Source organism: Corvus kubaryi, unplaced genomic scaffold, assembly GCF_017639235.1.
Source record: "Corvus kubaryi isolate FWS band 111438036 unplaced genomic scaffold, C.kubaryi_AGA036_p1.0 64866, whole genome shotgun sequence".
NCBI lineage: Eukaryota > Metazoa > Chordata > Aves > Passeriformes > Corvidae > Corvus > Corvus kubaryi.
Window position 1 is genome coordinate 115,665 of NW_024581570.1, and position 12,806 is coordinate 128,470.

Genomic DNA, 12,806 nt, shown 5'->3' on the forward strand with positions numbered 1-12,806 from the left:
CAATTACAAAAGACAACGTAGCTCAGGGCTGAGGCGCCTCCTGTTTCCTCAGATTTTCGCACAATTGCTGGATTTGGGAGGTTCTATCAACACTTTGGAATAACTATATAAACCAATCTAAGGCTGGCAAAAGAAACCAAGTTACTCGCTTATGATGGATAAAGCATTTCTTCAAATATTTACTTTGCCAGTATTCTCCTCCTCACCTAAGTTACTTTCAGGATTAACTCTTTACGTCAGTCACAACATAAAAATCCCTCTGAAACAAAAAATAAACCTTAACAAGTTGCACAAGATAAACGTAAGATGAGTTTAATAAAATTATCAAATTTCTCCAGAGAATCAGAGCACATGCCCACAAACACAGCTATGCTCACAGTAGAATTCAATGTTTTTATGTGAACCATGCTTTATTAAAACATTTTCACACATTGAAATTCCTGTTAGAATTCTGCCAAACAGATCAGCAGAAGTTGTAAATAAGACTTGGACGACAAATGAACTGAGAAGACGGATGAGCCTTTAATACGAGTTCCTAGTTGCCCTGGAAGCTGAGGTGATGGGAGAGATGATTGGGATTTGGCTCTCAGAAGAAGTACTTTTAGGACAACCATTGCATCATGGCCTCCTATGCATGCAGCACTGGAAGGTCTGACTTCCAAGTTACAAAATGACATCTCAGCAGGGACAGACAAGGCATTAGCAACCATCTCATTAAATAAGGTGCTGCATATGTGAAACCATGGTTCACAAAACAGTGTCTCAGGGACATCTTCTGCCTCTTTACAAAGCGTTTAGTTCAGACAGACATGTTACAACCCATTCTCAGAAACAAGTGGCTGTGAATTAGCCTGGACCAAAGGAGTGGCTCGCCAGTCCTGCTCCTAACCTGTGTGAGCTGAGAGTCCATCATCTGGGAGGCTCCCATACCAGCCTGGTTTATCTGCCCCTCATAAACCAGTGCCTGGCTTCCGTTCATGGGCTGATAGGGGGACCCAGACTGGGTTTTCACCACCTCCAAGGGCTGCATGCCTGGGAAGGCGGAATACGGAGGCTTCAGAGCAGTGCCTCCTGTCAGGACCATGGTGCTGGGCTGGGACAGACTGGGGTGCATATACACCTGAGACCTGCAGGAGAAAAACATGCTTCAGTCATTATGCACAAAACCTTTGGAGACTGTACAAACACACCCTGCCAAACCTTATCTGGCCTGCCATCAGTTCTCAGACAACTAAACTGACAGCTTAGAAATAAGCTGTGATGCCACTTTCCATTTTAGTTACTAGGGTTTTTTACTTCCACTCTTAAGCTTTTACAACCACGTCCTTGTGTTGCAGGAATATTCAACAGAACAACATTGAGTAGTATCTAATATTTATGTTTCAATATCCCATGGAACCACCTGTGGATTACCAGTTAAGGGAGGATTCAGGGTACCAAAAGCCTGCAGCAGTTTTGCAAACCAGGAAAAAATGAGAAGTTAAAGATTCCAACAGCTGTAGCAAATAAGGGATTTTTTTTTTTAAACCTCAGTGTTTAGGCTTCTGAGGCACTAAGTACTAATTCACATTTTTCACTCTCATGCTCCCTACACTGGCACTGTTATTAGGGGAAGGGAACAGCAGTCCAACAAAGGGGAAAGGGAAGATGAGTGTGGAGTATCTGATCAATGTACACAGAAATCAGGAACATAAGAGAGCAAGCCACAAGGAAAGGAAAACTGGAAGCAGTTACCTGAAGGGCTGTATGGAGCTGTACATCTCCTGGGACTGGGAAACAGGCAGACCACCCCTCAGCCCAAGCTGAGCTTGGGCCTGTAAGGATGTGTGGAGGGAAATGGGAATCTGTTGAGCAGCAGCAGCCTGCAGAAGAAATGAATATGACTGAGAGGTACAAGAGAAGCCAGAAACTCTCCAAGGTGGTTAAAAACCGATCAGTTTCCTGCATGAGTCAATCTGCGGTGACAATTATCTACACCGTGCCTTTACCCAGCCCTGCATCATTCCCCAGAACAGCAGCACTGCCAGGGAAGAAGACACTGCACAGGCACCCAGAGGTTGATGCCAGCAAGAGGCATTTGATGGACACGAAGGAACCAACATGCTCCTCACATAAAGCAGGCACTGACAATCCCAGGTCTCACCTGCCTGTACTCTACCTTGAAAGAGCTCTCCCCAGCCCTACCAACATCCTATTTACTAGTGAAGTTACTAATCATTATTGACTGGCTGGGGAATTTACTGAAAGTCACTTCATCTCACACAAGGCTCAGCATCTGCTTCAGTTAAAACCAGTCCAAGAGCACTGGTACAGAAGGGGAAAAACTCCTCAATTCCCTCCTTTCAGTTTTACTAACCTCTGACACCCACTGGGAAGTAGCATTCAAGGAACCTAAAGGGAGCCACATTTAAGTTCCTTTGGGCTATGAAAGGGAAAAGTTACTCCTCATTTCTTAAGTGCCACCCTGAAGAATCCTTGAAAAACCACTTGCAAGCTGTATTGCTTCCTTACCTGTTGGTAGCTTTGCTGCTGAGGTATCGTCTGAGGGACCAGGCGCGGCTGACTTGCAAACACGTGGCCATCCAGATACAGGGGTGGAATATGGTTACCTGGACATCAGAAAAGGCAGGCTGTAAATTCAAGGTACAAGGGAGACACAGACACAGTAGACTGCAGAGATCTGCAGGTCAATACTATTTCCTACCTCTCAGCAAGTCAACACAAACATGGTACCCATTCAGAAGAGTCTGCAAAGCTCCTACCTCCACATAACAACATCAGCAATAGCAGGATTGCTGAGAATTAATCATACCTTTCTCTAAGAGGCTAAATGTAAACCCAGGTTTCCCACCTCCACAAAAGAGTCAGACACTAGCAGTTCAGAAGTTGGTAACCTGTACTCCAAACTAAATGCCAGAAATCTGCTCTGCAACCATCTCATCTTTGCAGCTAAGAGGCACAGAAAGAGCAAACACGGCATTTAAGACCTTGACACAGGAGATCTAAAAGCCATATTCACCCCAAGGGTGGCACCCGCTAGCCACTCCTGTGCTTCTGTGCAGATCTCAACCACAGGATTAAGCAGCAAGATTAGAGTGGGTGAGGAAGGAAATCACCTGACTTGAAACAATCTGTTTACCAAGTGGAAGCTAGTAACAGAGTCACTACACATTTCACTCTGTTCTTGAATTGAGACATGAGAAAGACAGTGCATACATGAGAAGCCCTTTGGGACCCAGGAGTCAGAGAATCCCAGAACATTTCCTCTTTCCAGAGGAAAAAGCAATTATTACATTAATTACACATACTACCATGACTGAGTTAAGCTTTCTTCCCCCCTCCCAGAGTTCTGCGAGCTGTAAGCCAGCTGTTGTTATTACATACAAAGAGCTGAAGGTGCTCAGAACCTGTGTTCAATGGCAAAACAAGCAGAGGAATGGCTGATACTGATACTGGGACTGTTGAAGCCTCTCAGCCATAGGTCTCTCTCTTTCTATTCTACTGGGCACACAGTAAAGGGTAAGCAAGATCTATTGAGACATCAGAGAGACTTGCCACTACACAGGGAGAGCTGTCTTTGTATTAAGCTTAGACCAGTCACATTCTTCTAAGTGGAGAGACAGTCACTCTCTCTGTCTTGCCTGAATTGTTAAGAATCTGTCAAACACCAGCCAGCCAGCCAGTTACTCTACATGGAAGCTCTTCTCACCATGCTCTCATCTACTAGAACCAGAGGATGACTCCCAGATAGCAACCAGACAATGCCAATGCTGCTGCAGTTTGCAGGTACCTGGAATAGATGCAGAAGGTGCTACAGATGCCACAGGCATAGGAGGCATAGAAACTCCACCAAAAGAGCTGTAGCTGACACCGTTGGAAGCTCCAACACTGGAAGGAGGCTGGATGCCTGAGCCTGCACCTCCTGGGGAGCTCTGTTCTGGTAAACTCGGAGAGTTTTCCCAAGCTTTACGAGCAGACTCCATCTATGGAAACAAAGGACAATAACTACAGACAGTTCAAATGGGGAGGACAGCACCAAAGCCCAGAGCTGCTCATCTGTGTCCTATGAGCTCAAATTCACTGCAGTCTAGACATAGTAGAAAGCTGACAGGTCTGAGGTCACGGGGTTCCACAACAATTTCTAATGGGCAAGAATCCTTCACAAATACTCAAACCCCTTGGTATTTGCTCAGCTTCTTGGGTTTGGGGTGGAGGTGGTTTTTGTTTTGGTTTATTTGGTTTTGTTGTTGCTCTTGTTTGTACACTTGGGTGGGTTTTGTTTGGCTTTTCCCTCTCTTTACACCACCAGGCTTCCCAGGATCCCTGAGCAGCCACCTTACCCAGTACTGAAATAGGAAAGCTCTGTTGCACTGGTTCTACAATCGGCAAGGACTTCCTGCATCCAAGCCTTGAAACACACACCCCTGCACTCATGCTGAACAGCACATAGGCGCAACTTTTACAGAAGCTAATTCAAGTTCAGCAATACCTAACAAAACACTCTGGGAAAGCTCTCCCCACCCTACCACTCTGCTCACAGAGACATGGTATGCACACACCTTCAGCTTCCTTACCTTAAGAGTAAGGTCTGCAGTGGGGAAGGACATGGGGTTCAGGCCGATGCAGCGCTGGAGGTGATGATCCCTTCGCAGGATGGGAATGGACTGTGTTAACCCTGCCTGAGGGGAGAGTAGTAAAAGGTGAATACTTGTGAACTCTTAGGAGAATGTTATGAGCCACCGAGGCTGACAGAGGCTCAGCTGTGCAGCTCCAGGAACTGCACCTCAAAGACTTCAGTCCCCTGTAGTACTGCAGGAGCCAAGTACCACATTCAACCAGGATCCATTCTGCTCTTGCAATAAAGGAAGCTTTGTTTACGTGCAAAGACACCCTTCTATGCTGAACTATACCAGCTTCCATTTAAAAAATCAGTTTGATCAGTAACTTCCATTTGCAGAAGAGTTCTCTCTCCTGCCCCGTATTTAGAAACTACCTAAGTTTCAAACAAAATCTGTTTCTGAAAAAGCATTTCTGAAAAGAAACACCCTTTAAGACAAATCTCCAAAATCAAAACCAAACAACCTAGAAACTTGAAGACATTTCAAAAGCACCTTTGTGTGTGTCTCACACTGCTGTCTACAGTTGAGCTACCAGCTGGGCTTTCAGTGTGCTCACTCTTTCACACAGAATATGAAATACCCAGATGGTTGGAATAAGCTGGGAAACCTCCAAAAAGGCCTGACCAGCACGTTACAGTTCTCTGCCTTGCTGTGGCAGATGAGACCTTCTGAGGAAGCTGGGCAGTCAGGGTCTAAACATGCCACTATCTGCATCATGGCCGTGTCCAAGACTTGTGTGTCTCAGGGGAAGAGACTGGTAATCTCAGAGATGGCTCTACACAGGTCACAATGATAATGAAGTTGCTCCCTGCATCACTTCTAAGTTTGTGACACTCATTTTACCAAGATACCTCGAGATTTCCATTTTGGATTTTAGTGACATGTGCTGCCTAAGCATGAAATGTGAAGTCAGATGCAAATATGCTTGCTCTCCTTGGAAGCATCTGAGGTTTTCCTGAGGAGTACCTCCAATGAATCCATGCCAGAAGAAAAAATATACTTACATTACTGGCCAAGGCATCCTGCAATTTGGTGACAGGGTTAGCTGCAGTGCCAGAGGCAGAACCAGGTGGCAAGCTGAAGTCAGAGTCCTGAAAAGGCAAAACACATAAAATTCAAATCCAGGTCCATGGACCACCCATCTGCTCTTCATGGTTAATGACTCTAGCTTGAATCATGACATTACAAACTAAAGATTGGCCTCCATAAGCCTTGCTGGGAACAGAAAACACTTCTCAGCGCTCAGCAGCAGGCAACCCCCAGAGGCACACAAAAGCTTGGCCATAATTTTGTCCCTCATCTCTGTTACCACCCCGGCTGGTCCTTGGGACAGTATTTCCAGGTGGATGCTTCATGTTTGCCAGGACATCTTGAGTACCTGGTTTGTGTCAGTAATGAAATCTAAGGCAAATCTACAGCTGGAAGCTTCCTCTAAATAATCCTTCTGCCTCAAACCACTTTCATGTCTCAACAAGATCAAATCACCAAGAAGATAAAATTAAATTCCATCCTCACTTTAGGATTTACTCCAAATTCAATGGGTGGCACAGGAAGTACAGAATCCACGTGAATTTCCACCCCATTAACAGGGGGAATATTCCCTTCCAGCCGTTCCGTTCCCTCCGAACCCTTTCTGTTTTTCAGGGAGCGTTCGTTGCCGATTGGTCCAGGCTTGTGTTCCTTGTTCTGTCCTGAGCCTTGATCTGAATCCTTAACAGGAAAGCAGAGAGGCTGAGACACAAAGACCAAATAACCCAACCTCAAGCCTTAAAAATGCTATCAAGAACAACACAACCATTTCACAAGGTCTCTCACTCTGCGCTCTGGCTTGGCTGCGAGTCCAGATTACCTTTTTATCAGTTTGCTTCTGCACTTGCTCCTTCTGGCAGTCAGGCTTTGGGTCCACCAGGCCAGCCCCATTCATCTCCTCTGGTTTGAGGGTGCCATATGGAGAACTGCGCTGGGAGGAGGTCGCGGAGGATTCCCGAGACTCCGCGCTCAAGTCAATGCCACTATCCCCCTGGCTGCCTTTAAATCCCTGCTATGCAAAGCACGAAATGTGTTAAAGCCCCGGACTCCGACCCAGCGCCACCGAGGAAGAACATCCCCGAAAACAGCAAGACCATGTCCCCTTTTCAAATCACCGTCGTGGTTAACTGCAAAGGAGTTGGGCCTGACCTGCAGCACCTCTTGGCTGCTCCTTCAGTTCTATACAGCCCTGAGACAGGTGAACTGATGCACCAACCAGACCATGGCTTCAGAGTAAGGAGAAAGTGTCCCACAGAGCAACTAGGCTGAGACTGCCAAACTCACTTCACATGTGACTCAAGCCAAATTTGAACTCTTGGTCTCCAGAGGTGAAACACTCTGGAACTCCTCTGCCCTCCCTGCATTAAGGCTACAGCTACACACTGCTCACAGGCATGAGGCACAAACAAGACCTATGGGATTCCACCCTCCTTGACCACAGTCTGCATGCAGTGATGAGCACAACCCTGGAATAGCTCTACCACAGTTACTCCAGATTTATACCCTCACACAAGCAGTGCTTGGCTCTCTAGGTCAAGATTTGAACAGCATCAAGCTCAAATTATAACTGCAAAGAGACAGTTTAAAATGGCACAAGCAGAGCTGAGAGTCACTAAGCAGAGATGGAGCAATGAGAAGCATAAAAGCCACCTGCATTAATACTTTAAACACACAATACCTGAAGGGCACATGAGGTGCCACTTACCTCAGTGGTGCTAGACTCGGTACCATTAAAGGTATTTACAGGCTTGCTCCAGGAATCACTGCCAGGAGATTGAACAGAAAGTGCTGGAAAAGAATGGAGGGCAAGGTTCAGCTGCTTGAAACACAGCTGTGAGCACACTCTGTACACATGACACCATTAACCTTCCATTTCTAGACATGAGAAAGGGTATTTTCACCACCTCAGAAAGTTAAGTGTTGCCCAGACATCTGAGACATGACGCAGCAGAGAACACAGGGTATGAGGAGTGAGAGTAGAGAACAGGGAGCAGATTTCTTAGGGAACATGACAACAAGAGAAAGACAGGACAGAGAGAAACAAGGGAGGCACTAGCTGTACAGGGCTAGAGATGAGAAAATGTAGGAAAGCAAAAAAAAAGAAGCCTCAAGTAGATCCAGCCCAACCAGCTAGAAAATGCTGTATAGTAGGATCTTGACATGAAACGAAGACTAAAGAAATAGATTAGGAGACTGACATGGCCAGCAACAGGAGCAAGATGGCTGAACAGTAGAGCTTAGAACAGATGCTACTGCACATGTCTGCCAGCTCCCCCTGCCACTTCCAGCATCAGACAGGAGAGGGTTGTCTCCTCTGAACCATGAACCCCATCCTTGCTGCACACTCAAGGACTCCCCACCTCTGTGAAACCCTTTGGAACAAAGAGACCCAAACTTACCTGGGCTGTTGCTCTCCCAGATCTCTGTGCCCAGGCTGTTTCCAGACACTGTTACATCACTCTGCTCCAAGCACAGGCTGTTCTGTTTCTTAGCAAATCGAGGTGGAATGCGCGACTGAAGGACGCGGGCCTTGGCTGGTGCCTGTGACGGGAAAGGCGCAGGTGTCAGACTGGGAGGTTCTCCCAGTCTAACAAGGCTGGAAAGAGCCACCTTTTGCAGTGTGAGATTTTGTTCTGGCAATAACACAGTGAGAGTGCAAAGTCCCCCACTGCTCCTGCTGCGCAACATCCCACCAACTACAGCCAGCAGCTGGCTTAGAGAGCCAAGCTGCTTTGGATGAAGACCACTCTACAAACTTAATTCCCAATTAACAGTTCTGCTGCAAGCCAAGAATAGTCAGAAATCCAACTCTCCTTTTCAGACCAGCGGCCCTAAATATGTTTCTGGGGCCCAATACAGGATCTATACTACTTTGGCAGTGTCAGCTGTACGTTCTTCTGTTCACACAAACGCTTTCTGGGGCCCTGTTTCTGACTGCAATCCAAACCATGTAAAAGATCCAACTTTTCTGCCTCCCATTCCTCACCTGAGCAGCCTGTTCCTTCTTCCTTCGCTCCTCTTCCAGCAAACGACGCTGCTTTTTAGTAAGAACCTCAATGAAGCCTTCCCCTGCCATGGAACCAACTTCATTCTCTTCTGCTGTGTTCGACACCCGATTATCAATGATGGTACCTGAACAAAGCACACAGGGGAAAATACAGTGCACATGTATGTCCATATAAAGCTTTACAATAGCAGTAATTTAAACAGTGCACTCCAAAGAGGATCCATGCCACAATAAGTTCACCTAGCAACATCACAGCTACATTTTGAAAACAAAATCATGATAGTCTGTTGACATCTACCAGCCACTTTATCTTGCAGGACTTTGCTGTCTCCTCTGCTTCAAGATGAGCACACCTCAGCTGGAGAACTTGGGAACGGGAGCTGTGTGATAATTCAGGTAATTCTCTTTTCAGAGATACTCATTTCTTGTCTCCCTGCCATTAGCTCAGCCTCTAATTCCCCTCTATGGATGCTCTCTCAACTTCCTTCACACAGTATAAATTTCAAGCCCAAAATACATTAGCATCTTAGAAAGAAATACAGAAATATTCTCCCTCAACACAAACTTTCAATAGAAGAAACATTAGAGACACTGTCAGATCTGGCTGAAAAGTTTGCGTTTAAAAATTAACAACAATTTTACCTTCCATGTTTTTCTATTCAGATACACAAGAATTTTCTCATTTCTGTAAACGAATGGAAAAAAGGCCCTAATCTGATATTAAAAATTGCAGTGGATTGAATCAGTCTGGCTTGGAAGTCAGCCACAATGTTATCCTCTTAAAGAAACAAATTAATCAAGACACTCACTTCCATAACTCAGTTCAAACTGTGACAAGGCCTCTCCCTTCTCACTTGCTCTTTGCGCAGTGGATTTGTGCTCCTTCTCTGGCTTTTTACCCGGCCCCTCAGCACTCTCTGAGTTCACATGGGAGGCCCTATCCAAGCTGTAAATGGAATGGCTGCTCCCACCACTGGTGTTGCCAAGGCCTCCTCCTTCTTCTGAAGACCTACACAGAAAGAAGGAAAACAATTTAGTTTTGTCAGTAGAACACGAATGAAAGTGACAAGAAGAAAATGCATGGGGTGTATGTCCACTCCTTCAACATCTGCGTATCAGATAACAGATCAGAAAACAACATTACCTTTTGCTCTTTATCAGGGTTCCGTTCTGCTGGCTCTCGTATCTGGAAGCTGCTCCCACCCCAGTCCTGACGGACTGCTCTGCAAACCCTGCTGGCTCAGCCTTGCGGCTCTGCCTGTCCACCAGCGGCCTTTGGCTTGAGAAGCTCCTCTTTGCCAGTTCCCTCTTCTCTCCCAAGCTCCCGGTGCCAAGGCCACCTTCCAGCTGGCTCTCACTCTCTGGAACTCCATCTCTTCTCTCTCGCCGCTCACTGAAGTCACTGCTCTCAGACGCTGTCTCCCACTCCTCATTGGCATGGTCCGAAGAGTTTTGGTAGGACAGCTCAGGAGAGCGTCTGCCCGAGACACTGCTCTTCTCTGCAGGGCTCAGCTTGGGTCTCCCTGGCCACTGGCTGGGCAGCAGGTTGGGGCCTCCCTCCTCGGGGTTCCACTGCCCAACCGATTCCCTCTCTTGCCTGAGGCGCCTGAACCGTGGGGGCTTGTCCTGGCGGGGGGGACGCCGCCTCCTGAAGGGCCTGTTCTCTATGTTCTCCTGATCCGCTGAGTAATCCTCCTGGAAAAAGTGCCTTTTGTCATCCAGATGACTCTCATCAAAAACCCGGCTGGAGAAAGAATCCGTGTGTTTGTAAGAGTCCTGAATGTAGTCCCTGTCAGACTGCTGCCTGCTCCCAAAAGCGTCTGATGGAGATGTGTGGCTGTACTCCTGCCACCCTCCTCCCCCACTCCTGCCTTGCCACTGGCTGGGCTCCTTACCCAGGAACCCCCTTCGCCCATAGCCAGAGTTGCTCAGTCTCGGTGGCAGCGATCTCCCAAAGGCTCTTGGAGCCCTCATCTTAGGATCCAGGCTATTGTGATCATCTGAATAGATTTTGTTGGACCTCCAAGACTCTTTGAAGTCTCCCTTTTTCAAATCACTGTCCTCCCTGTCCAGCACAGAGCCTTCATTGCTATTTTCCGAGCCCCTCTGCCGGCGACGTTTGGGGAGCTCCTCGTACTCTGACCCTTCACTGTGCGTCTCACTGGCAATCCGGCGCCTTGGTTTGCCTCTGGGGAAGTCCTCTGGCTGGTTGAACTCCCGGAGCCCTCGGCCCCGGCTGCTCCTCTGGTTGTTGTAGACACCCCTGCTGCTCACAACTGTGCCTCGGCCTCTGAAAGTGAACTCTCTGAAGCCTCTCCCTCGCCCACGCCCTTGACCTCTCCCACCAAAAGCTTGCTCCTCATCAATGAAGATCCAGTTGTTTCTTTTAGTGGGAGGGAGATCACTGGTCTCTCTGGATAGTTTTTTCTCCCAGGTTCTTTCTGGCTTCTCTTCCTCCTCCTCCTCCTCTTCTTCTTCTTGGGATTTCTCAGCCTCTCGTGCAAGACTGGTTTGGGAAGAACCTTTGTCATCCAGCAGGTAACGTGTGGAGTTCAGCAAGGCAGCAGAGTCATCTGACTCATTTTCTGCCTTCTGAACAGCTGCCTTCTCCTTCAGTGGGCGTGAGCTGTCCTCTCCCTCCAGTTTAACCTTCTCCATCTCCTTCTCCTTCTCTTCCACCTTGAGGGCTTTCAGGACTGGTTTTTTAATGGGGCCCGACCGCCGTGTCCTCCCCATTTGCTCCTGGTGCTGCCCGCTGGTGTTGCGGCTCTCAGGAGCCCACTCTGCTGTCTCTTCAGTGGCCTGTTTGGTACTGGCTCCTTCTTTCTTCCATGGGTCAGCACTGAACGACTGCTCATCCCGGGGCACTTCTTCAGCAGCTTCTGCTGCCGTCTCCGCAGGTTTCTGATGGTGGCTGATATCCCAACCATTATATTCAGGCTTCTTCTCTGCTTGGATAAAATCAGGCTCGAGGGGCGAACACCTCAGGTTCGCATGGCGGCTGCCAGCAGTACAGGCTTCCTGCACGCTCTCCTGATGCTGAAACAGGAGATCCTGGCCTATCCTCTGAGAAGACAGGCAGCTGTCAAAGTCTGCTTGGGCCTTCTTGTCAAAAGCATTCAAATACTCCTCCCCTCTCTCCTCAAAGAGATCTCGCTGAGTGCTCAGACTCTCCGGTCTTCCAGAAGCAGAGTAACTTTCATTCCTGAGAATGAAACAAACAACAAACAAAGGAAAGTCAGGTAATGCAGAGCACAGCACAGCTCCAAGGGCCCAGGCTGCACACAAGAGGTGAAAAGAAATAGACTGGGGTTTATGCTAAATCATGAGGCATTGAACCTATAAATACCAAAACGCTGGGCAGAGCTGCTGTGGCCCCAAGCTGTACTGCCTGGTTTGTTAAATCAATGCATGATAAAGAAAACAGTCCCTATGATGGGCAGCAAACTTAAGAAATAAAGGGAGATTCTACCTCCAACAACATGGAGATCTGAAAACAAAGAACTGGTTTTAGAATGTCCAAAAACTGTAGGAGATAAACTAGAAAGCATCAAAATTTTTGCCTCATTGTTTTTTATACCTTTCCCATGTAGGTGACAAGTCCCCCTCTCCCTCTGAACAGGCTCCAAGCTGGTCAGATATAGAATTTCTGAATAGCTCAGTCTGTAAACACCTCTACAGCAAAAACACTCAGGAGAGTAAGGGTGCTCCCAGATCAGCACCTGGGCCTGTTCACAGACATCTTTCAGGTCAGCTCTACACCCACTTTTCAGTAGATGACTTACAGCAGCACCTCCCATGGCAGCATGCATGAGGACAGGGGAATTCTGCACTCACCTGGCATGCAGCCCCTCCATGCTCATGCTGTCAGCCTGTTTTTGATGTGACAGGGAGTATCCTTTGCTCTGCAGAGACGTGTAGCTGTCCTGGCCCCACACTGGCACAGGATCCAAGGGAGCAGTTTTCCTGTCTGCCTGCCCTGCTTGACAGTTCTGATCTTCAGACCGACAGCTGCTCCCACCAATGGAGTCCTGCTGAATCATGGGCTTCATAATTCCTGCTCACGACAGAGTTCATGCCATTAGCACCAGGATCTCACAGACAAGAAGAATTTAACAATCTCCTAGCTTGGACTCCCCCTTCCTTCTCAG

General features: G+C 47.6%; 1 protein-coding gene and 1 non-coding gene across 11 annotated transcripts in view; both read right to left on the reverse strand.

Annotated features, from left to right (window-relative positions):
- The window catches only part of LOC121672704 (protein PRRC2B-like), a 46,889-nt gene that overhangs the window by 7,254 nt on the left and 26,829 nt on the right, over positions 1-12,806 (reverse strand). For 8 of the 10 annotated variants that reach the window (XM_042045476.1, XM_042045477.1, XM_042045480.1 and 5 more), the window contains exons 15-28: positions 12,493-12,712; positions 9,800-11,860; positions 9,465-9,664; positions 8,635-8,780; positions 8,048-8,189; positions 7,354-7,436; positions 6,469-6,660; positions 6,135-6,329; positions 5,624-5,710; positions 4,575-4,679; positions 3,791-3,983; positions 2,512-2,609; positions 1,735-1,862; positions 890-1,127 (exon numbers count right to left, since the gene is read on the reverse strand). In XM_042045476.1, the coding sequence (XP_041901410.1) occupies positions 890-1,127; positions 1,735-1,862; positions 2,512-2,609; positions 3,791-3,983; positions 4,575-4,679; positions 5,624-5,710; positions 6,135-6,329; positions 6,469-6,660; positions 7,354-7,436; positions 8,048-8,189; positions 8,635-8,780; positions 9,465-9,664; positions 9,800-11,860; positions 12,493-12,712 (4,088 nt within the window). The remainder of the gene's footprint in view (positions 1-889; positions 1,128-1,734; positions 1,863-2,511; positions 2,610-3,790; positions 3,984-4,574; positions 4,680-5,623; positions 5,711-6,134; positions 6,330-6,468; positions 6,661-7,353; positions 7,437-8,047; positions 8,190-8,634; positions 8,781-9,464; positions 9,665-9,799; positions 11,861-12,492; positions 12,713-12,806) is intronic. The other 2 variants (XM_042045483.1, XM_042045479.1) reach the window with 1 other exon arrangement.
- On the reverse strand, positions 3,468-3,550 carry LOC121672706. Its single transcript, XR_006018952.1, has one exon. It is a non-coding gene; the product is annotated as a small nucleolar RNA SNORD62 (small nucleolar RNA).